Source organism: Phascolarctos cinereus, unplaced genomic scaffold (genome assembly GCF_003287225.1).
Source record: "Phascolarctos cinereus isolate Bilbo 61053 unplaced genomic scaffold, phaCin_HiC Scaffold_726;HRSCAF=1367, whole genome shotgun sequence".
Taxonomy (NCBI): domain Eukaryota; kingdom Metazoa; phylum Chordata; class Mammalia; order Diprotodontia; family Phascolarctidae; genus Phascolarctos; species Phascolarctos cinereus.
In genome coordinates, this window is record NW_027556098.1 from 370841103 (window position 1) to 370868300 (window position 27198).

The 27198-nt window shown below is 37.1% G+C and overlaps 1 protein-coding gene across 1 annotated transcript in view; it reads right to left on the reverse strand.

The window, feature by feature from the left end:
* Positions 1 to 3215: 3215 nt before the first annotated feature.
* YTHDF2 (YTH N6-methyladenosine RNA binding protein F2) overlaps positions 3216 to 27198 on the reverse strand; it is a 43039-nt gene continuing 19056 nt past the window's right edge. Inside the window, exon 5 of the mRNA XM_020983324.2 lies at positions 3216 to 4089. Coding sequence (XP_020838983.1) covers positions 4066 to 4089 — 24 coding nt within the window. The 3' untranslated portion in view covers positions 3216 to 4065. The remainder of the gene's footprint in view (positions 4090 to 27198) is intronic.

Sequence of the window (27198 nt, forward strand, 5' to 3'; positions counted from 1 at the left end):
TTCAGTCCAGCCGAACTGGCCTCTTAGCTAGACCACACACATATTTCATCTCCTTTTTTCCTGCCTTCACAGAGGCTATCCAAGTCCATACCACCTCTTAGACTCCCATTTCCTTCAAAGCTCATCAACTACTCCTTCTTACAAGAGGTTCCCCGAGGGGTGGGACACACCTCCGATACACACACATATATATATAACCATATATTTCTTTTGCATATATATTGCACATACACATATGTACATATTGTCTCCTATAATATGTTCGTTCCCTGAGAGCAGAGACTATAATTTTTGTCTTCTAATCCCTAGCAGTAACTAACACAGAGCAGGCATATAATAGATATTCCAGCTTCCTGGAAGAGTAGTCACCCTGCTGCATTCTGCCCTGGTCACACCATGCACATCAGTCCTGGGTTTCACAGTTTAGGAAGGGCATTTCTTCTGGAAAAAGATCCAAAGGAAGGAAATTAGAATGAAGGGTCTTGATTCTATTATATGAATATGATCTGAAGGAGCCAGGGATGCCAAGTCTGGAAAAGGCGACTGAGATTTGAGGAGGGTGGACTTAATTGCAATCTTCAGATCCAAAGACAGCAATGTGAACGAGCCATATTCTACAAGGAGCAATGAGAAGTGACAAAGAAGCAAACTCAGATTTGACACTAGAAAAAGCTTCCTAACAATTAGTCATCCAAAAAATGTCACGTGCTGACCTAGGCTGTTATTTATGAAGGTACTCTTCATAAGAGATCTTCTGGCAAAATCTGTATGACTTCTTGTCAGGTATGTTGAAGTAATTGGTTTCAGGTATTGGTTAGACTAGATGTGATGACAGAAGTCACTTTCAACTCTAAAACTGGATTAAGAACACATAGGTGAAGGGGATACTCACACCAATAAAATCAAGCTCCTTGGAGGGCTAAGGAGAGTGGAGAGGTAACAAGGAGGAAGTTTATCCCTCTATACACCATACCCCACTCCCAATACTAGCGTCTGATTTCAAGGCTGCTGCAGAGGAGAAACAATACAACTTGAGGCATTCATCATCTCAGACCCAGAGGTGTAAAAAAAAATGGAAAATATCTGTACTCAAAACTTTCTACATCAACAACAACAAAAAATTTTACTAATTTAGCAGATTGTGAAATTGTAAGCTTGAGTTAACATTTGTTAAACATGCAAAAGGACCAAGTCACAATAATTGGGCAAGCAAGGAAAGTGTCACCAGTATTTAAAATAGAATTCAAGCTAAAGATTTTCGATAGGTGTTAACGTTCAGCCTCTTCTATTAATGTGCTAACCAGAAATTTCTGAATATAAGTGCCATCACATTGTAAGGATGTTAATTCTACAAACTAAGGAAAAAAATCTTTAGGGTCTTAGATACATCTTAAATTGTGGTAATAAACATGACAGGTCCGAGGTCAGACATTAAACATCACATTCACAAGCTTAGAGAACTGAATAAGGCCTTCAGATTTAATATTTAAGTCCTAAAATTGAGTCGATTTCCTAGGAAAAGTTGCCTTTGCCTAGAAAAGGATCCCTTTTTTTGTTTTTTTCTGCATGGTGAATCAACCAAACTATACAAAGGAAGTCTCAACATCATAAAAGACACTGAAAATCTAAAAAGCACATTATGAGAAATACAGTGGGATGAGAGTATTTTTTATTGATGCAGCTGAAAAAAAACCCTGACATTTTTAGAAAACAGCTAAAGAAGTGCAACTTTATAAATCAAACTACTCAAACTACTCTGCAATGCAAGCATTTCAAATTAAACTGAAAAGTATCTTGGATAACTTCATATCCAACTTGAACAGGAGGTATGTAAATTCAGATTAAAACTGCTCCTGAATTTGCTTTCACATACCTGTGACTACACATCAGACCAGAGCTACCAAAGGCTGTACAGTAGTTGATTTTGCATTTAAGTACAAGTAGGATCTAGTTCACACAACTTTCAGCTGAAATTAGGAACTTCAAGTATCTAGTTGTTAATATTTCCAGATGTAGTTACTTATCTCAAATCTTCTTCAGCTGACTTGGGAATGTATCAGGACTTCCCTAGTCTCAGGAGAAAAACATGCTCTTTAAGATCCCTAGAAATAGAGAAATACAGGAGCACTTCATTATGCCTGCATTTTACCTGTGTTAAGTAAAGAAAACCCCTCAAGTGGGGACTCAAGTTAATGACAGATTAGCACATATCTATAGGCACTCCTTCCTCCTCTGAATTATCTGAGACAAGGCATTAACCAGAGATCAACTGGTCTGGGCAAGCTGGCTACTTGCAACATAGGAAAATAAAAGTCAGTTTGCCAGTAGTCAAAAAAATCTGGCCAGTCTGACAAAGGCTCTTTCTTTTGCAAAGTTTGTTAAAAGTACACTTAAGACTGTCCAGAAGTATGCAAGAGTGTGGCAATACTGATTATTAGAAAAGTTACCTGTACTCATTTTGAATGTTTTCCTTTTATAGAAATTGCTTCTTACTACATTGTCTTAACTTTCCCTATCTTGTGGAAGAATTCTGACTAAAACTCAAGTTTAAATTATGAAAACATAAGATAGAAGACACTCAGGATAATGACTAAAGATGATGTTAATTTTGATGCAGACAAGTCTACACTACTCTCAAATTAGGCATAAAAACTGGAATTGTGATTCTGAATTTTTAAATTCATATGGTTAGGGGGGAAAGGCAAAAAGGAATATTGCTGTGTTTGCAAGGATCAAGCCTAGCCTTACTAGAATTTCTTGCTCCTGGGCCTGTGAAATGTTAGTGAAATCCTGTCATGAATGTTTATTAAGATGAAGCACGTCTGAAGTCTCATACTTATTCTCTAGGTACTTCAGATGAATTGACTCTGTGCCGCACGAGGAAATCACAGCATTGCGTGCTCCAGTAAAAAGAGGGCACTTACTGCCTTAGGGCCGTGGGATAACTTGTACTGTGAGCTCTTTTCCCAGGGAACCTCCCTTGGGAACTCGGCAAGTAGTACATCATCATGTGTGTTTACCCACCCTGATTTAGAGAGGTCATCTTGCCCAGAGTGCAAAAGCACACCTGAGTTCCTTCCATATTGTAACAGTCTAAAATCATATGTCTCCTTCTCACTTTGCAAATCACAATAAATTCATACATGGTACACACCTCCAATTTCCTCCAAATTCAAGTAGGCTTTTAAATATGCAATATGAAATGGTACAAGAAGTGATGCTCAACAGGATCTCACGTTTATTATTGAGAAGTGATTAATGGTAAAAAGAAAGGCAGTGCCCTTTCCTCATTGGCTGAACAAGAAACTGAAGAAACATTCACTACACATTTTACAATATTTTTCTCTTCCAAAATGCATTTTCTGTAAACAAGTTTTTACCACTGTTCTTAGCTTTGAAATCAAATTAATCCTGACTTAATCTGTATAATGTACAAGAACAGAACATTTCTTAGGACTCCTAGTACTTTACTTTGAGTAACAAAGGGTCAGAGAAAATGAACCACCCTCAGAGACACAACCTTGGGCAACACTCTGCTCGATTCTTCTACACAAAAATTCTTCATAAAAATGTTCTTCCAGTTCGGAAAGGAAAAACCAATTCCACTTTTTGGGGTGGATGTCCAAAACCTTCACAACTCGGTGTTCCAAGTGCAAATGTCAAAATGGGGGGGGGAGGAAAGGGTTTAAAAATTAAAGAAAAACTGTATGCCACTTACGGACCTTAAAATCCGAAAAACATAGTAAAAAGACAAAAAACAAAGCCTTATGCTCTGAAATCACAACCAAAGGCAAAATAAAGGGGACATTTTTCACCTAAACTACCTAGAGGGATTTTTTGTTTAGTTTTTTTTTCCTTTTTTTCTTTTTTTTTTCTTTTCCAGTTAAGTCCTATGTCTTTTGTGAAATTCCAATACTTTTAACTGTAAGTCTGCAATCGTCTCTTTGAAGTCAATGAAATTAAGAAAAAAAGTCCTAATTCTTTCAAAGGTCATTTCTCTTCTTCTCTCTCTCAGAAGGATATTCAGGTGCAACCGTTGCTGCAGTCTTTGCAGGAGAGCTGCCTTTATTTCACACGACCTTGGCGTTCCTGCAGAAGGAAAAGAGAACAAGTTGAAAATCTTTCGATCTTTTCTACCACCCAAATCTAGGCTTCTTTGCAAACTTAAATTTCATTCACTGGCTATAAGATTATGTTTATGAAAATACTCTAGTAACAGTGAGAGACAATATGGAAAATTAATAAGATTTAGAGCTACACTAGACCTTAGGGCTAAGGACAATAGTCCAGATCAGAGGTGATAGGGATCTGAATGGTTTGTAGCCAAGTATACAGAGAAAGGACAATCAAAAGTTGGCAAATTCTTTTAACTCTAAAAATTTATCTCCTTATGAAGCATGGCTTTCTCCCCTTCCCCCCTCAATTTCTCTTTACCTCAGTGACTGTTAATTCACTAGGTGGGTTTTGATTTTGGTTTGGGATTTTTTTTTTTGAGGGAGGAAGGGAAGAAATAGGTGAAAATTGGTTTGCAGAGTTAACTACAAGGAGTCCCCACACTGGCAAGCTAACATTTCAGTGACATTAAAACCAACAATCTAATATTAAGAGTTATCCAGAATTCTTTCTTCATCTACATATTTGCCCAGTGTTCCCAATGGTCATTATGTCCTCTCTCCCTTTCTTCCTCCACCCCAAAAAGGATGAGCAAAGCTATAAGAAGAAAATGATTTGGACATGACCCTGGGTTTCCAAATGCTATAACAATTGAGCACAAACTACAGTGCATCCTGTATCAAGGCAGAAAGGTTTAGTGAGTGTATATTAGCCTAGAAGCATTCTGCTTAAACTTTGAAGAGGCTTATTGGCTACCAGCTTTGGCCTGAGCAACACATGAAACTTTCCAAGGTGTGCTCACAATCCAAATGATACATATTTTTGGAAGAGCTGAAGAATTGTTCCCTGTAAGCAAAAGCCTGGGGAAAGAAGAACTTACATGGGAAAACTTGGGCTCTGAAATTTGTGACTTTGAATTAATTATTTATATTATCCTTGCTCCACAAATGGAAAAAAGAGCTGTTTCAGGTGCTATCACTTATACCTAAAAAGACAGGAGCAGAGAGCCACATGTCTTGCAGCAGTAGCAGCAATAGCCAAATGGGAGCACAGGAATACAACAGAGAGCAGCACATACAACTTGTTGGGGGGGGGGGCATCAGATAATATAGTTAAAATCTCCTTAGAATCTAAGTCTACCTTCAAGGATTGTAGGGAGGAAAAAAGAACTTCTTCCATAACTATCATAACCCCACCAAAACAGGCACAGATTAAACTACAAATGGGTGGTAAGGTATCATGTGCCCCAGACTAGGTCTTGCCTCACCTACACTACTGTCATGTTTATTAGTAGTACTACCCAAATATGATGGAAACTCATATTTATACAGCAATCAAAGCCATTTGTTATTGGTTAAAAAAATAGGAAAAGTAGGTCAATGAACAGACTAAACAAAGGAAAATCAGAAATAACTCAATCTATAGAGGTCAATAAACAAATTACCTAGGGAAAAAAACACAGTATGATAATAACTGCTTAGATAACTGGGAAGCAACATGGAAGAAATTAGGCTTAGAACTTCATACACCGTATTCCACAATAAAATCAAAATGGATGTGACCTGAATATTAAAAAACATACCATTAGAAAGTGAGATTATATAGACCTTTGATAGGCACAGAGAGAAGATAAGATTCTGAACCAAAGAAAGGGTGAAAGCAATCACAAATTTTGAAATAGGTAATTTAGGTTACACAAAATTGAAAGGCAAAAGTAAAAAGCGACTGGGAAAAAACCTTTTCTATCAAATTTCTTGGATAATGGTTTGGTATCCAAGACACACAAACAGAAAAAAAAAAAAGACCAAAAGTCATACTCCAATAGATAACCAGTCAAAAGATTAACAAATGGTTCTCAAAAGAACTGCTAACTATTAACTATTCGAAAGAATGCGAATCAAAATAACCCTAAGGTTTCATTTCACACTCAACAAACTAGCAAAGATAATCAAAGACAGCAATAACGTTGGAAGGGTTGTAGAATGAAAGACCAGCATACTAATACATCAGTGGTAAAGCTGTAAATTAGTATAATCACTCAGAAAAGCAATTTGGCAGTATGTAAATAAAGTGGCTAGAATGTCACTTTGATCCAAAGATTCCACATTTAAGCAGTATAACCTCAAGGAGGTAATTGCCAAAAAGGTTCCATATAGAAATCAAAATGCTTACAGTAGCAATTTCTGTGGTAGCAAACAACTGGAAACAAAATAGGTGCCCATCAATTGTGGAATGGCTAAACAAACTGGTACAACTAATGTAATGGACTATTTCTATGCTTGTAGGATGCATGCAAATATGATAAATGCAAAGAAACATGGACTGAAAAGAATACAATGGAAAACAAACACTACATAATTAAAGAACAGTATCAGATAAAAAAAAAAGAGTTGATTGTATACTCAGTGTTTAGTCTACCAAGTGCCAGAAATATAAGTAGGCACTTGATGTTAACTGATTTCACCCATTTTTCTCCCCTTTTTACTAGTTAAAAAAAATTATGATAGAAGAGCTAGCTCTCTGAAACAGGGAAGGGGGGAAAGCACAGGGAGAAATCTAAGTAAAAACCATCAATAAAGCTATCAATAAAATTCTATCTTTAAAAACTGTATCAACGTGAATTTGTATACTGAAATCGCCAATTCCAGATTAAACCACCTTAGCAATGAATTCAACATATTTTTTAATTGGCAAAGACAAAGACAAGTGAAAAAAGACCAGGTCTATGTCTCAATTGAGGACTTGAATGGCTAAACAAATGACACCTCAGAATCCATCAGAAATAAAATAAGATATCAAAAGCCTTTGAATCTTAACAAATTAACAAAATTTTTACACTGTGAGTTTTTGTAAACTTCTCGAACATAATTTAATATACCAAACATTAACTCGAGGGCCTCTAGAATTCAGAACCTTGGTTCCAAGCAAAGCCAGTATATTCACTGTCCCATAAATAAGCCACATTAATTTCTTCCTATGACAATAGTGTTGCTCCCTCTGCTTCAAGGCCCAGCTCTTAAAAACCATCCTACTATCCCTCTCTCACTGATAATAAATTAACTGACATTCATATAATGTTTTCAAATTTGTAAAACCTTTTATACACATTATCTCATTTCATCTGCACCAAAAACCTTGTGAGGGCCAAGCAACACAAATATCAATCCTAACACCACCCCTAGAAGGGCAGGAGAGCCCAGACCCACCTTTCTTTCACTGAAGTGAGACCACTCTTTCCCTTTCACTTTTCCTCTGAATTTCCACAAAGTCTGTGGCTCACAACTTCATATTATTTTTTGCTGTGTTTTGTTGGGCTTATTATTTCCCCAACTACACTGTAATTTCCATGAGGGCAAGGACCAGGTCTTTTCTATTAACTGACTGCAAGTTGTAGAGGAAAAAAGCACTCAAATATTCTGATTTCAAAGTACTCCCTAAACTACTCTCTTAGTTTTTATCCCCCTTTGAAGTAGAAAAGATATTATCACTATTTTCTAGAGCAGTCATCTAAGACATGGAAAAGATTAATTTATCTGCTCCAAATTACATTTCTAGTCCTATTCTAGATTCTAAAATTTAATTCTGCATTCATTTTCTCTCTTTTTTTTTTAGTGAGGCAATCGGGGTTAAATGACTTGCCCAAGGTCACACAGCTAGTACATGTCAAGTGTTTGGTCTGAGGCCGGATTTGAACTCAGGTCCTCCTGACTTCAGGTCCGGTGCTCTATCCACTGCGCCACCTAGCTGCCCCTGGATTCATTCTTTAAAAAAAAAAAAAGCAACTTCAGGCTTAAACATTTATAAGTATAATGCACAAAAAGCTTTTAGTCATAAAAAAATTTTTTAAATAAAAAATAAAAAAAAATAAAGTTACAGTCAACAGAATGAAGTCTCATAACAGTACTTTATGCCTGCACTTATTTATTACTCCCTATGCATTGTGCCTTACTGTCTTGTGTGTGTGTGCATACAAATTTATTCCTATCTACTTTATGTCAAATTTAAAGATGACAAGAATCTGTAAAGCACAGCTAAAATGAACAGAGTAATAGGAGGAATAAGAAGAAATATAATTCCAGATCTTTCGCTCCTTCAAATTTATTTTCCCCTTAGCATATCAGTTTATCAGCATATCATCAATATGTAAATTAATTTCATAGTACCGTCACTTTTATTATAATGGAACGGCCCAGCCACAAACACTGAATATACTCCTTCAGTTATTTAAATTCAACATTTTGAAGACCTATATAGGTGTTCAGTGTGCCTGGCTACTGACTCCCTACCTTTTATGAATTTTGTAGTTAATTTAAATGGGACTTCCCTTTCTATTCTGTCCTAGATTTTATTACTGCTTTGTAGAAAATCTATTGGTTTTTGTACATGTATTTTACAGGCTACTAAAAGCTTTTGTCTCAATATGTCTCTTTACTGATTCTTTAGGATTTTCTAAACAAAGCACTGCCTTCAATTAATAGGGTCATTTTTTCTCCCTTTTTCCTAACTTCATGCCTTTAATTCTTTTGTCTTATTAGCATTTCTAGAGCCACAAAAATGTTGGACCATGCCAGTATAGTAAAAACAAAAAAAATTAGTCTACACATTGATTGTTATACTAAAACTAGTAAACTAGTGACCCTTACAGAGCCAGACAAAATAACAAAATTCATTTGAAGGAATGAAAGATCTAGAATATTTCGGAAAACAACTTAAGTAAGAATGAAAGGGAATACAAATGTCCAGACCTCAAAACTATACTATTAGCAGTAATCATCCAAACTATTTGGAAATAGAAAAGAATAGAAAAGTAGATCAATGGAACAGACTAGACAAGGAAAAATGGAGAAGGAATTCATTAAACCAGTGCTGTTCCACAAATTCAAGAACATATATGCTGAGAAGGTACTCCTTATTTGGAAAGGAAATCTGGCAGAAATTCAGTTTAGAGTAACATTTTACACTAAACAGTAAACTCAAAATGAATGTGACCTGAATATAAAAGGGCATGTGATTTTTTAAAAAAAGAAAACCAGATCAGATACCTAACAGAGTGAAAGCTAGGGGCTGAATTCCTAACCAGAGATAGAGATGATTACAAAAGATAAATGGGTATTTTTGATTACATGAAAAAACTAGCATAACTATCATAAGGGGGGGGGAGGGAAGAGAAGGTAGTTGTATCAAATATCTCTGAAAGTATGATATCCAAGATCCATAGACTATAGAAATACAAACATAAAAGCCATTTCCCAATAATAACTTGCCAAAAGATAGGAACAAACAAGGTCCCAAAAAGAATTGCAGTAACCATAGGTTCCAAATAACTAATAAGAGAAATATAAATCAAAATAACTTTTGAAATTTCACCTTAAAGTCAGCAAACCACCAAAGATAAGAAATGAGGATAGTAAATGTTGGAGGAGTTGTGGAAAGATAGGCACATTAAATGTACAGTTAGTAAAGCTTCAAACTGGTCCAACCACTCTGAAAAACAGTTCAGAATTATTCCATAAAAGTTGACCCAGGAACTCTACTGCTCTAGTTGTGTGACCCTGGGCAAGTCACTTAACCCTGACTGCTTCACCAAAAGCCAAAAAAAAAAAAAAAACACACATAAAAACATCACAGCAATAGATGCAGTGTTTTATTACTTGGTTTGAATAAAATAAAGAGAGATACAGGATGACAGAGGTATGGCTAAATAATTTAAATGTCTGAGTATATTAGTGGATTATAACCTTAAGAGAAATCAAACTACAAAACTCTAACATGATCATAATTTAGGCTATATTACTAGAATATGGGAGCAAATACCAGGAAGGTGATACTACTTGGATTCTGTTAAGATGTATAGAATATTATGTTCAGGTCTGGGGTGCTTCCTCCTTTAGGAAAGATGTTAACAAGCTAAAGCAGAAAAGATGAGAAATAGCAAAAGGAATGCAAAATATGCCATGAAAGTCAGATAACAAAAGTGGACGCTTTTAAGACAAAATTTGTCCTATGAGGTAGGGAGACAATGTGCCTTCTAGTATAACTCAGAAGAAAGTGATTAAAGTCACCCTGCTTGTCTCTAAAAGGCAGAACAAGGTAGAATGGATACAGAAAGTGCAGACAGGGAGATTAAATTGAAATAAGGAAAAATATCCTAAAATATAATTGGCTACCAATTCCTTGAAAATTCTCTATCACTGAAAAAGTTCTAGTGGAGATCAGGTAACCCCTTTGGGGGGATGGCAGAGAGAAGAGTCCTAACTATTCAGGAAGATCAGGCTTCTCAGGTCCCTTCTCTTTTAGATGCAATGATTTGTATCTTTGGTAAAACTGAATACAGCTATTCTGGATGCTGAACTACCCTATAATAGCACTGCAGGTTTATATAGTGCATTCCAGTTCTAACACTGAAAAGAATGGGCAAATCAATTGATGCAAAAAGAGGTTTTTAAATTTTTCTTCGAAATAAAAAATTTCCATCCCATCTCTATTTTCTTTCCCTTATAAATTAAAAAAAAAAAGCACTGTGTCCAGTGATGCAGCTTGGTCCTTTGAGGTATTCTTAAACTATGGTCTTTCAAGTGTTAAAAAGTACTTTTTGGGGCAGCTAGGTGGCACAGTGAATAGAGCTCCATCCAGTCTTGGGAATCAGCAGGACCTGAGTTCAAACCTGTACTCAGACACTTGATACTTACTAGCTGTGTGACCCTGGGCAAGTCACTGAACCCCAACTGCCTCACCAAAACAAAAGTACTTTTCTTACAATACCCCCCCACACAATGGGCCACAAGTACATGTTTCCCAATGCTAAAACAAAGAAGTAGCTGTCAGAACCAGGGCTTAAATCTCAACCTTTGGACACCAGGCCCAGTACTTTTTCACGATACCATGAACCCTAAGTTGCACCCTACCATTTCAATGCTCTGTAATTTCATCAGTAGACCACAAACCACCTATGGGTAAATCTCTAGAGAAATCCTCCATAGATGGAATACACCCTATAGTAACATCTTTTTTTCAACTTTACTACATTTGTACATAATAAAAGTTATTCCAGTCAGGAGGCCAAACTTAGAAGTTTAAAATGTTCAAATGTCCCATATCACTCAGAACAGAGACATGAAGTCCCATATCACACAGAACAGAGATATGAAGAGAAGTCCTCTATTCAGGTGATATCAGTAACATAACAGAAGTGAGGATTTGTCAGATACCCACACTTTTCCAAGATTTAGCACCTCTCTCCCTCTCTCTCTCTCTCTCTCTCTCTTAAATAGAGCTTAAGATTCTAAAATAACCCACATAAATCACAGGCATTTCTACATACATTACCAACAAAGCCCAACAGCAAGAGATATAGAAATTTAGGAGTCCACCTGCAGAAACAAACCTAAGAACTATGTGAACACAATTACAAAACACTTTCCACACAAATAAAGTCAGATCTAAATAACTGGAAAAATATCAGTAGCTCATGGGTAGGCCGAGCTAATATAACAAAAATGACAATTCTACCTAAGTTAATTCAGTGCCATACCAATCAAACTACCAAAAAAAATATTTTATAAAGCTAGAAAAAATAATAAGATTCATCTGGAAGAACAAAAGGTCCAGAATACCAAGGGAACTAATGAAAAGAAATACTAAGGAAGGTGGCCTAGCCATACCAGATCTTAAATTGTATAATAAAGCAGCAATCATCAAAACTGCTTGGCACTGGCTAAGAAAGAGTGGTAGATCAGTGGAATAGGTTAGGTATGCAAGACATAGTAGTCAATGACTATTGTGATCTACTGTTTGATAAACCCAAAGACCCCCCCCCCCCCCCCCCCGCTTCTGGGATAAGAACTCATTATCTGACAAAAACTGTTGGGAAAACTGGAAAACAGTATGGCAGAAACTAGGCATACACCAACATCTTCTACCCTACACCAAGATAAAGTCAAAATGGGTATGTGATTTAGATACAAAGGGTGATACTGTAAGTAAACTAGGAGAGCAAGCAATAATTTACGGGTCAGATCTATAGAGAAGGGAAGAATTTATGAACAAACAAGAGATAGAGAACATTATGGAATGCAAAATGGATGACACTGACTGCATTAAATTGAAAAGGTTTTGCATAAAGCCAATGCAAACAAGATTAGAAGGGAAACAAAAAGCTGGGAAACAATTTTTACAGCCAGTGTCTCTGATAAGGGCCTCATTTCTAAAACACATAAAAGAAGCCAAATTTATAAGAATACAAGTCATTCTCCAATTGATAAATGGTCAAAGGATATGAACAGGGGCAGTTCTCAGATGAAGAAATTAAAGCTATCTGTAGTCATATGAAAAAATGCTCTAAATAACTACAGATTAGAGAAATGCAAATCAAAACAACTCTGAGGTACCACATCACATCTATCAGGTTGGCTAACATGACAAAACAGGAAAATGACAAATGTTGGAGAAGACAGAGAAAATGTGGGAAAATTGGAACACTAATTCATTGTTGTTGGAGTTGTGAAATGATTCAACCATTTTGGAGAGCAATTTGGAACTATGCCCAAAGGGCTATAAAACTTGTGCATATCCTTTGACCCAGCAATAGCACTTCTAGGGCTATATATCCCAGAGAGATCATACAAATGGGAAAAGGACCCACATGTACAAAAAATATTTATAGCAGACCTTTTTGTGGTGGCCAAGAATTGGAAATTGAGGGGATGCCCATCAATTGGGGAATGGCTGGACAAGTTGTGATATATTAATGTAATGGAATACTATTGTGCTATAAGAAATGATGAACAGCCTGACTTCAGAAAAACCTGGAGAGACTTGTATGGTCTGATGCTGAATGAAGTGAGCAGAACCAGGAGAACACTGTACACAGTAATAGCCACAATGTGCGAAGACTTATTGACAGACTTAACCCCGCTCAGCAGTATAAAGATCTAAGACATCTCCAAAAGTCTCATGATAGAAAATGTTATCCACATCCAGAGAAAGAACAATGGAGTCTGAATGCAGATCAAAAGCATACTATTTGCTCTTTTTTTTCCCCTCTGTTTTGTTTCCTCTTTCTTGTGGTTCCTTCTACTGGTTCTAATTCTTCCTTACAACATCACTAATGTGAAAATATGTTTTTCAGGAACATATATGTATAGCTTATATCTGATTGTGTACCGTCTTGGGGAGGGAGGTAGAAAAAAATTTAAAACTCGAAAGCTTATGAAAGTGATTGTTGATAACTCAAAATAAATTAATTAAAAAAAAAAGATGTAGTTCTGGATTTATCTAGCAAAGGCCAGGGATGCAGAACTGAATTTCACTTTAACTTAGGCTTCATGTAGTATGTTATATGAAGAAAATGCTGAAAGGACAAATTATGCCAAATTATCTGTATAGCCCAGGCAAATTCTACTAAGCTAGGAAAACTCTGAATACAATCCTCACAACAGACTTTTGGCTCAGGAACAGATGAGCTACATACAGAGATCATAACCAGAATGATGGCCATTAGGTGATTAACTGGATTTACAACAGTGCCAAACAGATAAAAATACGAAATGTTACTCAGACCTTTACAATCCCTATCCTCAGTCAGGTAGTCAGAAAGGAGGATGAAAGGTGCTTTAAAAGGACATGGTTTGAGGGCTATCTACATCAAATGACCTGTAGATCTGTCCAACAACTATGAGCTGAGGAACAGAATCAGATCCTTAGTGATATAAAATAAAACCACAGAAAAAGATGTCACAACTAAATGTCAGAAGAGTTTAAAGGGCCTCTTCCGAAGGAGGAAAAGGTAGTAGATGGTTTGGGTAACAGTGTACGCCTAGAGGCAACAAGACACATTTCCTGGGTCATTTTACCTTGCTGTGCTCATGACAAGTGTGAGCAAATCAACCACTATGAAGACAAGTTCAGATTGTGCACACGAAAGTTATTTGTTGAAAGTATGGAGAAAGTAAATATATGAAAAGCCAAGATTTCCCCAAAGCAACTTACCTTTTACTTTAACTTAGTGATTTCAACATGAAGATGAGTATAGGGGAGAACAAGGGAGGACAATGAAAGACTTTGGAATATGTAATTCAAATTCAAGAAACAAAAGAAGCCAAAGGTTTTTTGACAAATTGCAACACCCATTCTTATTAAAAACACTAGAAAGCATTAAGAATAAATGGAGCTTTTTTTAAAATAAGTAGTATCTAGCTAAAACTAAGAGCAAGAAAGTGTAATAGAGACTAACTAGAAAATACTATCGAGATGAAGCAAAGATTATGACCATTATTATTCAATATTGTACTAGAACTATGCTACTATACACAGCAAGGTCAGGCAGGTGGCGAAGTGAATAGAGTGCTGGACGTGGAGTCAAGAACACTCATCTCCATGAGTTCAAACCTGGGCCACCTGTGTGACCCCGGGCAAGTCACTGAACCTCGTTTGCCTCAGTTTCCTCACCTATAAAATGAGATGGACAAGGAAATGGCAAACTACTCCAATATCTTTGCCAAGTAAATACCATATGGGATCATAATGAGTCAGACATGACTGAACAACAAAAACCTACAGCAAGCAATAAGAAAAAGAATTAAAGGAATAAGCATAAGCAATTGCAAGAAAACAAAGCTATCACTTTCTGAGGATGATATGATGGTTTGCTTAGAGAACCCTAGAGAGTCAACTTAAAAAACTAGTCAAAACAGTAACTTCATCAGAGTTGCAGGATATAAAATAAACCCACACAAATCACCAGCATTTCTGTATATTACCAACTAATCCTAGCAGGAAGAGCTAGAAAAACAAATTCCATTTAAAATAACTGCAGACAATATAAAATACAGTTTACCTGCCAAGCCACACAAAGAACTACATGAACAAAATTACAAAATACTTTTCATAGAAACAGACACAAATCTAAATAACTGGAGAAATATTACTTGTTCATGGGTGGGCCAAGCCAATATAATAAAAATGACAATAGTACTTAATTTACTTATTCAGTATCATATCAATCAAAATGCCAAAGAACTATTTTATAAAGCTAGAAAAAAATAATAAAATTTATCTGAAGGAACAAAAGGTCAAGGGAATAAATGAAAAAAATAAAAAACAACATGAAAGGGGCCTAGCAGTGCCAGATATCAAAGTATACCACAAAACTATAATCATCAAAAGAATTTGGTACTGAATAAGAAACAAGAGTAATTGATCAATGGAACAAATTAAGTACAGAACATACAGAAGAAATAAATGAGCACAGTAACTCACGGTTTGATAAACTCAAAGATCCCAGCTACCGGGGCAAGAACTTACTAGCTGACAAAAATCACAGAAAAAAATTGGAAAGTAATCTGGTAGAAACTAGAACAGGGGGGGCAGCTAGGTGGTGCAGTGGATAGAGCATTGGCCCTGAAATCAGGAGGACCTGAGTTCAAATCCGACCTCAGACCAAACATTTGATGCTTACTGGCTGTATGACCCTGGGCAAGTCACTTAACCCCAACTGCCTAAAAATAAAAAAGAAAATTAAAAGAAAAAAAAAGAAAGAAACAAACTAGAACAGGCCAACATCTCACACTGCTTACCAAGATAAGCTCAAAATGAGTACATGATTTAGACAGAAAGAGTGATGTGATACAAGCAACTTAGGAGAACACAGAAGAAAGTACCCATCAGATCTATGGATAGAGGGAGAATTCATAAACAAGCAATAGAGAGGTTCATGGAAGGTAAAATGGATAATTTTGATTATATAAAATTAGGTTCTCCCTTCTCTAATCCATCTTTCTAACCACTGTTAAAATAATATTACTAAGAAATAGGTCTAACCCTGTCACTCCCCCAAACTTTCAGTGGCTCCCTTATAAATGTACTGAGCCTGACATTCAAGGTCCTGAACAAGCTGACTCTGTCCTATGCTTCTGGCCTACTTTTACAGCATTTCTCATCACAGACTCCACATTACAGCCAAAATGGACCAGCAAATGTTCCCTGTACTCAATGGACCATCCCACTCTCTTCTCTATGTGTTACATTCCTTTTGTCTGGAATGTTCAACAGAATTCTTGTTTTCCTTAAAGCGTCCACTCAGGTTCCCAGTTCTTCCACGTAGCCACCCTTGATCACTTAGTTAAGTGCTCTCCATTATGAAATATTCTTAGAGCTTCCTTGTCTAAACCTCTTTTCTTTCACCCTAGAACTCTTACGTACTGTATGAATCTGTGTCCATATATATCATCTCTCACCCCTTAAAGTGAAGCCATGAGGAGAAGGGCTTTATTTTTGTTTTTGCATCCTCAGTACCTATCAGCATCACCTCACAAAACAGCAAAAAGCAGGTCAGGATACTGAACATCCAAAAAGTCTGAGATGCAATAACTGCTACAACCCTTATGATAGCTGACATTTATACTGCGCCTTAAGGTTTGCAAAGTGCTTTATACACATTATCTCATTTACTCTTCACACCAGACCTATAAAGGACGTGCCCTTTTTACCTCCACTGAGGAAATTAAGGCTCAAACAATGTAAATGTCTTTCCCAGGGCCACAAAGCTAATAACTGTCTGAGGTTGGATTCAAATATAGTTCTACCTCATTCAAAGAACAGTACTACCTACCAAGCTGCCTCAACCACTAAGTCACATCCTCAAGGCATACAAAGATGAATTCTAAAGACAACAAATAGATATGCAATGAAACATTTGCCAGCATTTCTTTACTGATCTATTCCCATTATTGTCAATGCAACTCACCTCATTCTTTGATGTGCTAAAAGTGGAAACGGCACTTAAGATGATATCAGGAAGAAGAGCTGGACTTGACCAAATACATAAAGAACAAACCTATGCTGAAGGCAACAATTCTAAAGTTACTCAGGGAATAATTTAATCTCAAACAGAAGAAGGTTTCAAAAGATCACAAACAAGATTACCCCAAAAAAGAGTGAGGACATCTGCAAAATTCTTTTCACATCTACAAAATCTTCATGAAAATGATTTGTGAAAAACAGTATCCTTAACAAAAACTTAAGAAAAAAAAAGACAGTCTTCCAACAGACCAAATTATCAGTCATATAAGGACAATACAAGATCCTGCCCATGGAACACCAAAAAAACACCATTTGACTCAGAGAAAACACACATACTCCCCCCCCTACAATGTTTCCCATGTATATGCTAAAATATTATTCCTTTACACAAGTAAAACTATATAAAAGCTTTTTTTAATATCATGGCGGCTAGCCTGTATACCATCTAACTCGAAGAAAGATTCCTTAGAGGTGGGAAAATTCTCTAGATGCTTCTGGTTTGCATGACATTGGACTGATTACTTCAGTCCAGTGAATACTGATCTTCCCAATCAGATACAGTCAGAATCAAATCAAGAAGCATCTATTAAACACCTACCACACGTCTAGCCCTGGGCAACTTAGACAGGAAAAAACAAGGAGATAGAAATGCACTAGATGACATATAGTTGAATGGGTGTATGTACATATGGAACCTGTAGATGGCCACAATGAGCTATAGGCCCAGAAGTGAATCGCAAGAGAATGGACAGGACTGCCTTTACAGGACTGCCTTTGGGAAACCGAAGAACACTTTCAACTATTGACCAAACTCATCTCTACCACAAAAGTTCACTTCTTAAAGCGTGGATAACCTCTGGGTGATGCTATATGGATAGAAACTGTGAATAAGACTGCATCTTACAAGTGATTCAAAGAACAATAATACATAGTGTATTTATCAAGAATCTACAGCATGTGCACAAAAGTGACAAATACATATCATATCAAATATATATCAAACACATGTATGAATGGAAAAGACAGTGAGCCAGTCAGGTAATGAGAACAAGGGGTAAAAATGGGACAACCTTTATGTTGCTTCTGTAAAACAGAATATCTGTACAGTATCTTCTATCATCACAATTAGAAAAAGATATTCAATTATTAGACCAGTCAAAAGCCTATATCTATTCACCAAAGGGAACCAAGTAATCTTTTAGACCATCAGGTAGGGGTTCTCAATAGTAAGCTTTTAAATAATAAGATGTCTACAAGTAATATGGTAATAGATACTGGGGTCATGGTAATTTGTAGTTCAGTCAGAAATCCTGATTATAGAAGGGGTTGATTACAAAATAAACTAATTCCAATTTGCCTAATAAAAGCACAATATAAAATCTTGGCCAATATTTAACTGGACAGTGTGTTCTTGAAATACATATACCTCACATAAAAAAAAAAGAGACACACGCACACACACACAAAGGCACATATCTTGACTTGGTGAAGAGCGCAAGGCCTGGGGAGAGTCAAATTTTGTCTCCGACAATTGTTAGCTTGGTGACACTGGGCAACTCCCTAGGACATCGCTATTAAGCTTGCTGTTCAATTCACACATTAGGATATTATATACAGGACTGCCTCCTAAAGACCACTGAAGCTCAACAATATTTAATTCAGGTTACCTAGTAGAAAGAACATTACCTGGATATAGAACACGAGTCTAATACTAATCCTATAGCTCACCAGCTATATGACCTTGAACAAGTCACTTCAACATCTGAGCCAAGGTTTCCTAGTATACAAAAGCTCTCTACAATTCCTTTCATTGTTAACTCTAAGATTCCATGACTTTTGAAAATCATTCACAAGATACCAGTGCTGATGAAACTACTCATTGCTCTGCAACTCCCCTCAATTAACACCCACCCCAGGTTCAACAGTTGGTATGATGGCTGTTCTTTTACTAAATTTTCAACAAGACAACTTAGCTGCTTTAAAAGCCCAAGATACATTATTTGACAATTAATCAAATTTGCACTCTTCTCAAATGAGAACAACACCTCAAACCCACTCAGGCTCTATTATAAAGAAATTAAGTATACTTTGGTGAATAAGTACAATTCCTGCCTAGTAGCTAAAGTCAAGTCTCACAATATTATTTAGATAGAATCTTTTTAATTTGTTTTATCCTAACATAAGGATCATTATCCTTAACTACCTTCAAATATAAAAGGTCTATGGAAGTCTTTTCAACTTGAAAAGGGGTTTTTTTTGGGGGGGGCAGCTTTCTTCCCCATAGTGGTTCCTTTCTATTACCTAAATGAGTAGAGATTTCATTAACCACAATTCACATTTCCATGGAGCTCTACAATTTAGGAACCCTTTCTACCCCAACCTTTGATCATGGGAGATATGCAGTATAAGTTTTAATCCCACTGTACATCTAAAGAAAGAGCAACCACACCAGGACTTCATCCACAGGTAAAAAAGAGGCCAGGAATCAGACCTAGAAGGAATCTTACAGTGGATCTAGTCTAACTCTCATTTTGCAAATGAGGAAACAGAGAGAACTTAAGTGATTTGTCCAAGATCCCCTATCATTAAGTAGCAATGTCAAGATTCAAATACAACTCCTCTGACTTTCCACTAGACGACGTTGACTCCTCAGGAGCTAACTATCACATATGTGCTTATCAATCAGCTTATATAACTGAAAGTGGATGTCCCAAGTTTGCTGAAAGTATAAAATCCAAAACAGAAAGAAAAAGAAAAGACAAACAAAACAGAATATGAAGGGTTCTAAAGAAGGAGGAAAAGCGGACAAGAGCAAATTCAAATCCCCAGCCATGATTAATCCAAGGCCTTGACATTACAACATCCAGCAACGCTGGGGGCACAATACATCCAACAAACCATTGAAGATTGACTGACTCACCAGTGGAACATGTGCTCTAAGTTGTTTTTCAGGAAATGAGTAAGGGTCACACTGCACAACTATGCTTTCTCACCTACCACCCTAATGTAAACTGCGACATTTCCTAGCTGGTTATTAGTTGAGCACATTATGAAATTGGTGGCAGAAAATGAAATTGGTAGTCCAATTCTGATATGTGTAAGTACAAAGAAGGCTATGTCAAATGGCCACAGTACTTTGTAGGTCTAAGTCAAAAGGATACAATAAAGGCCTGCCTTCACAGGGCTGTTGGGAGGAATTTCTAAAGTTTCAAGCACTACAGAAATGTTTTGTTTCATCTTGTAAAATGAGTACTTATTAGGGCTTGGGCAACAAAATATTGTTGTGGTGGGTGAATGGCAACTAAGAGCAAGAGAGCTGGATTGGCCCCAAAGAGTCTCAAACATTCCTTCTTTCATTCAATTATGTCTGCCCCTCTAATCAGTACTTTGACAGAGAACATTTTGAAGAGAAGCAGAGAAATTTTTCTTTACAGACAATGTCTATAGGTAGGATCAGGAATCTCTGGTCTGCAAAGCAAATGACACATCATCTGTAAAACAATAACAATACAAATACATCCCTTGTAGTACTAATAATACATATATGTCCCTATGCTGATAAAAAGCCAGCACAGGGAATTTTCAGGGCTGGCCCTGGGAACTACACTAAATCTTATCCAACAGCTGGAAATGTTGTTGGCTGTTCAGCTGGTCTGTAAAAGGAAGAGACTTCTTATACCTCCATCAACATCTGAAGCCCACTGAAGTTAAATGACTGACTAGCAGGCCAGAATAATGCTTCAGAGAATTTAAACCTAGTTTTTTTTTCCTGATTCCAAATCCCAGTACCCTGATCCACTAGCCACAACAAGCCTCTATTACTACACCACCTTACATTTGTTATTTACAAAATTCATTACATAAACTCATTTGATCCTCACAAGCTGGGAGACAGGTCCACCTATTATCCTCTTTTTACAGAGGAAAAACTGAAGTTCAGAGAGGGAAAGTTACAAATCCTGTCACAAGTGAGATACAAACCAAGGTCTTCTGACTTCTGACAAATCTAGCTACCTACTGTAATACAGGGTTAGGGACTATGATTTCAATATGCAGGAAACTCCTAAGGGAGGGAGGGCACTCCCCCTACCAATGTGGGTCAGCACCTTCTCTGCAATTTGTAATCTTAAGAGAGTTGCCTAAAGAAAAAGGGGTTAAGCGGTTTACTCAGGGTCACATTCTAGCACTTGTTGCAGAGGCAGAACTTGAAGCCAGGCCTTCTATAATCAGACAAATGAATGAAAAAACATTTATTAAATGCTAACTATGTGCAAAGCAATAGGGATACAAATAGAAAAGTAAGACAAGGAACTCATAGTCTAACGGGAAGACCAATACACAAGTTTTAACCATGAGTCAAATGAAAAAGTCCTTAGGATGAAGCAACAAAGCTGCTTTCAATCCACAATACTGTGCTACCTCTACTCCAGTTACTCTCTCTTTTATACTTATCTTATATAAATACAACACAGCTTTGACTCCTGTAAGGCCCCTATTTTTCTTATAAGCTCTCTGCCCTCATTTATTGTCTGTCTTCTCCCTCCATTTCTTTCCTTCTCAGAAATAATCAGATCCGGAGGGACCTACTTCAGTGGCTATCAAATCCAATCCTTACCTGAAAAATTTCTTTAAAACATCTCCAAAAGGAGATCATCAAGTCTTTGTTTGAAGACCCTCTGCTCCAGTCAAAATCTCACTTTCCTCTCCTCAACTCATTCCTGCCTCCAAAAACCTTTCATTTTTTAAGTTCCCTTCCTTTTCCCTTAAAATCCTATCCACTCTTCAAAAGTCTAGTAATCCAGCCCACATGAACTTCTCCCTCCTCTGAATTATGTTTCATTTTAGTAACTTGTACGTTTCCTAATTGATGTGTTAGCAGTCACCCTAATATCTCTGCCACTGTGATCGTAGGCAAAGTCATAACTTCTGATTTCTCAGCTTTTTTTATCTGTAAAGTAAGATCATGTATACAGCTCATATTTACTATACTTCTTATATTTATTGCATGTCTTTAAGTGAATAAACAAATAAGTAGAACACTTTCTATTTTCCCAAGAACACTGAATTATTGTTATTTATATAAGTCAAAAATTTCCACTCTTCCCATCCTCTGGGTCAGTGACCATCATGACAGAAAAAAATGATAGAAAGTAGCACATGGACAACAGAATCAATTCTTTTGAGGTGACTATAATATAATGAGATCACATTTAATGTACAGCTTGTGACATCTACCTCATTACTTTATAATTATTAACTACACAGAATAGAACTGATAATGAAGAGGGATGGCTGGTTGCTATGAACAGTTTGTTCAACCAATTCTCAAGCTGCCCTGACTTGACACCCTTCAACACGCTGGTTGTCCTTTTCTGTACATTCTCCAGCATATCAATGGTTTTCCTAAACTGTAATGCCCAGAAATGAACACACAGATGATCTGACTGGGGCAAAGTACAGTGAGAGACTATCATCTTATTCAGTACATTTAAGCTGAACTGACACATGGCTAAATAACTCCCCACACCATTAACCTCAAATTGTATTTTACTAATCTCTTAGCACCTAATAATTGACTATGTTAGCAAAGCTGTTATTAAGTATGTCTATCATATGGATGCCCTCTTGCCTGGAACACACATGATGACTTGATTAGCCACATTACAGTACAACAGCTCAATCTAACTAAAAGTTGATTAGTGACTAAAGAAAAGAGAATAAAAGGAATTTCAGCACAGAAAATGTTAAATTTTTGAGATCATTTATACAAGTTATGTTGTTAACATGCTTGTTGTTAACATACATGTTGTTCATACTTTGTATGAACAAAACAGTCTGTTCCAAAAGCCTTTCCTCAATAAGAAAGCACAATGCTTTCAGCACAACACTTGGCATATAGTAGGCATTTAATAAAATGCATACTGACTAAGATGAGTGGTCAAAAGATATGAACAGTTTTCAAAAGAACTGCATGCTATTAACAACCATATGAAAGCATGTTCCAATCACTATTAAAAAAAACGCACAAATCAAAATAACCGAGAGGTTTTTCACCTAACACCCAGCAAAGTTTGCCAAAATTGGCAAAGATGACAATAAAAAGGAATAGTTAATGTTGGTATGGTTATGGATAGAATGCACTGTTGGAACTGTAAATCAGTACAACCATTCAGAAAAGCCATTTGGAGTTATGCAAATAGTGACTAAAATGTCCATTCCCTTTGATCCAAATATTTCACCACCATGTATCCTCCCACAAACACACACCCCCGTTCCCCCAAGAGGTCATGGACAACAGGCTCTAAATAAACCAAAATATTTGTGGCCATACTTTTTGTGGCAGCAAAGAACTAGAAACTAAATAGGTGTCTATCAACTGGGGAATGTCTAAACTATGGCAATTTCATTGTGCTTATAAGAAACAATATAATGAATATAAAGAAACATGGAAAGAACTATGGAAACTGATTTCAGGTGAAGTAAGCAAATCCAGGAAGACAATATACACATCAGTGACAACATAAGAGAAATGCAAAACAATCAAAAATGAATGCAGTAAAATTACCAAGAGATATAAAAAGACACTTCCCCCTATTCCTATGCAGTGTCTCTGGATATGGAACACTGCATAAACTGTCAAGATTTTTTTTCAATGTATCTGTTAATGTGCAATGTATAATGAGCTTTGCTGATTTTTTCCCTCTTTCTCTTTAAAAAAATAATCTCCATTAATAGAGATACCTCTCTGTGAGGACAGAGAAGTGAGATACAAGGAAAATTTTAGAATATGAAATAAAACATATCATTAAATTCTTTTTTAAATATGGTGTCTGTCATTTTAACCTCATACTAATCAAACAAAATGGTTTTGCTTCTGTCATATTATCCCTGAATTTCCTTCTCTCCACTGAAAGAAATAAGAATCTTTTTACTTATAACAGCAGCCCTGTTAATAGTGTCATCTTTTAGAAGTAATCTGTTGTGTTAAGAGCACTAGCTGGAGGTTCAACGTTGTAGTCTACGTTCTGCTACTTATTAGTTTCAAGACTTTGGTTTATTAGTTTCATGACAGTGAACTCCAATTTCCTTACCTATAAAATGATCTCTAACATTCTAGGCAGCCAGCTGGCACAGTCGAGCTCTGGGCCTGGAGTCAGGAAGACTTGAGCTCAAATCCAGCCTGAGACATTTAATAGCTCTGTGACCTTGGCCAAGTCACTTAACCTATCTTCCTCAATTGCAAAGTGGAGATGATGGAGATGATGATGATGATAAAAAAAACAGCACCTGCCTCACAGGTATTTGTAAAGCACTTAGTACCATGTATGGTACCTATTTGGCACTTAATAAATGCTATTCCCTTCCCCTTTCCAAATCTAAGATCCTATATCACTCTCCTACTTACTCAACTTCATGTGCTTCAAATGATAACAATGTTCAGCTACTGTGGTTTAAAAAAAAAAAAAAAGCTGTGTCACTGTCTGGAAAGGCTTGACTGAATCCGACAGGTAGTAAGCTAGAAAAGAACACTAAAGCTTAGGGTGACACTTCATACTAGATTGAGTGATAAAGGTGTCCAGCTATAGCTTTCTAAAGCCCCTGAAGCAGGATAACAGTTCATATTTATATAGTGCTTTACATATACTATTATTTGATCTTCACAACCATCATATGATGAACAAGTATTATCTTCTCCATTTGCAAAAGAGGAAATTGAGGCTCAAGTGACATGGTCATTCAGTTTCAAAGCCAAGAAATCGACTTCCGCTTCCAGGAGCCAAGATGGCAGAGTACAAAGGTAGTCGCTCTCACCCTCCCCTATCAACCTCTGAAAACCCAGAAAATATCACCCCAGAAAAAACCCTAAGAACAGCTGAACCAGAAGAAAGACAGGGAGCAGCAGAGCAGTAGCCCTGCCTCACTTTAGCACACTAGGAGGAGATCCTGGTGCCTCAGCATTCTACAGCAAACAGGTCTCCCAGTGCCTCAGCAGATCTAAGGTAGGCAGCACTGCAAGGGGCCCCAGGCAGATAAGCACCCTGCAGCATTCATCTGAAAGGAGCTGAAGAAAGCCACCTAAAGTCACCCTAAAGTTCCAGCCTTGCTCATTCCAGCCCAACACCAGGTAAGCTGTCAGAACCCTATAGCCTCCAACTGCCAACCAGAAGGAGATCCTGAAGCCCAGGTGGTAGAGCAGGCAAACACCAACACCTGGACCTCTGAGTGTCTCAGTGAGAGCAGGGGAATCAGTAGTAACCAGCTTAGAAAACCACCAGGTGCCTAGGCATTCTACAGCAAAGGAGACTCCCAGTGCCTCAGCAGATCTAAGGGAGGCAGCACTGCAAGGGGCCCCAGGCAGATAAACACCCTGCAGCACCCATCTAAAAGGACCTGAAGAAAGCTAAAGGAAAGGAAAAGCAGGCAACCTAGAATTGCCTGAAAGTTCCAGCCTTGCTGATTTCAGCCCAACACCAGGTAGGCTGCCAGAACCCTACAGCCTCCAACTGCCAACATAAGAGGCCCCAGCACACAGAGACAGTGACCAAGACCCAGGCTCCCAACACAAGAAGCTTGGATTAGTGCCCTCTGCTCCCCAGCAGGAGAGCTCAATCTCTTTAAAGGCCAAGGAATAAAGAAACACTATGAGTAAAAAGAAACACACCACAGATTCATATTACGAGAAGAGTGAAGACCAAGACAGAAATTCTGAAGAGGACAACATTGTCAACAAACCCACATCTCCAACATCAAAAGAGAATATGAACTGGTCTGAAGCCCAAAAAGCCTTCTTAGAAGAGCTCAAGAAGGATTTTAAAAGTCAAATGAGAGAGGTAGAAGAGTCCTTAAAAAATACAATTGGCCAACTGGAAAAAAAAGTACACTGAAGAAAACAAGTCCCTCAAAGCCAAGAAATCAAATTCAGCTCTTCTTTCTTGACTCAAAAGTCAGGAATTGCTCTCTCCTCTATATCACAATAATTTCAATATTTTATTTGGCAAATTATGACTTTCCCAAAATAACTCAATGTTATAAGGAGTTTATGTACACTTTTAAGGACTAAAAACAAATTTTGTATTATCTGTCCCACTGTTCCCCTAAAATAGCACATAAGAGTTAGTGGTACACTAATTTTTGTAAAGTACACAAACTGGTCTCCCTTGCCATAGCTAACTGGTTCATTTTCTCCACTTCCCTTTCAAGGTCAGCACTGAAGGAAGTAGAATGTGAACTTTCAAATTTAAGCAGTACTAGTACACTATAAGCACCAGGCTTTCTATACTTTTATATTCTTCAAAGCATAGTGTTTAGACTTAGTTCACACTAAATGAAGTTTGATAATAATATTGGGTATGCTTTCCTAAGAAGGAAACTGTGGGAAGTCATCAATAAACCAAGAGATTAAGTATTTTCTAAAATTGTTTAACACTGTCTGGAGAAAGACATGCTTAAAGTGAAAAGGCTGTCCCCTTCAACTTTCCTACTTCAAATGAACTGTCATTATGATATGAGGAGCTTGGAAAAAGAGGGACCAGGGTGCAGAAAAATAAATGAGATGGTGTCTTTAAAATTAATGTGTGAAAGGATGATGGAAAAAGCATTAGGTTGGGGGGAAGGGAGAAATCAGAGGACCTGGGTTCAAAAGTTTTGACTCTCCTACCTTAGGCATGTCATTTCACATAATGCTTATGCTACTTAATCACAGGGGTATAAAGGTAAATGCTTTGTAAGCCATAAACTACTCTATAAACATGAATTGTTGCCTGAGGCTACAAATCTGATTGTTAATAGAATCTTCAATTGCTATACTTTCCCCTGTACATCACCTTAAAAAGATCCATCACTAGGCACCTCAATTCCACAAACATTAAGTATCTATGGGTATACAATAAGAAAATAAACAGTTTCTGTCCTTAAAGGAGGTAGATAAGGTACATACAAAAATAACTACACGATAAAGTGCAATAAAACAAATCCAAATGCAGATCTAAGAAAATGTGAAAAGGGAGGAAGATCATTTTCTGTTGTGAGTCATGGAGGAGGTCTACGGAAACCTTGGAGGGAGGTGGCACCTATGCTGATTCTAGAAGAAAAAGACTTCAACAGGTAGAAAAGGAAGGAATGTGTTTCTGGCCTGTGAAAATGCAGAGGTGGGAGGATACAACACAAGATCAGGAAATAACCCGAACAGTTTGAGCTGTCATGGTACAGCAGTAAACAGACTCAAAAAGACGTCAAAGGACCTAGGTTTGAATCCAAGCTCTACCAACTAATACTTCTGTGGCCTTG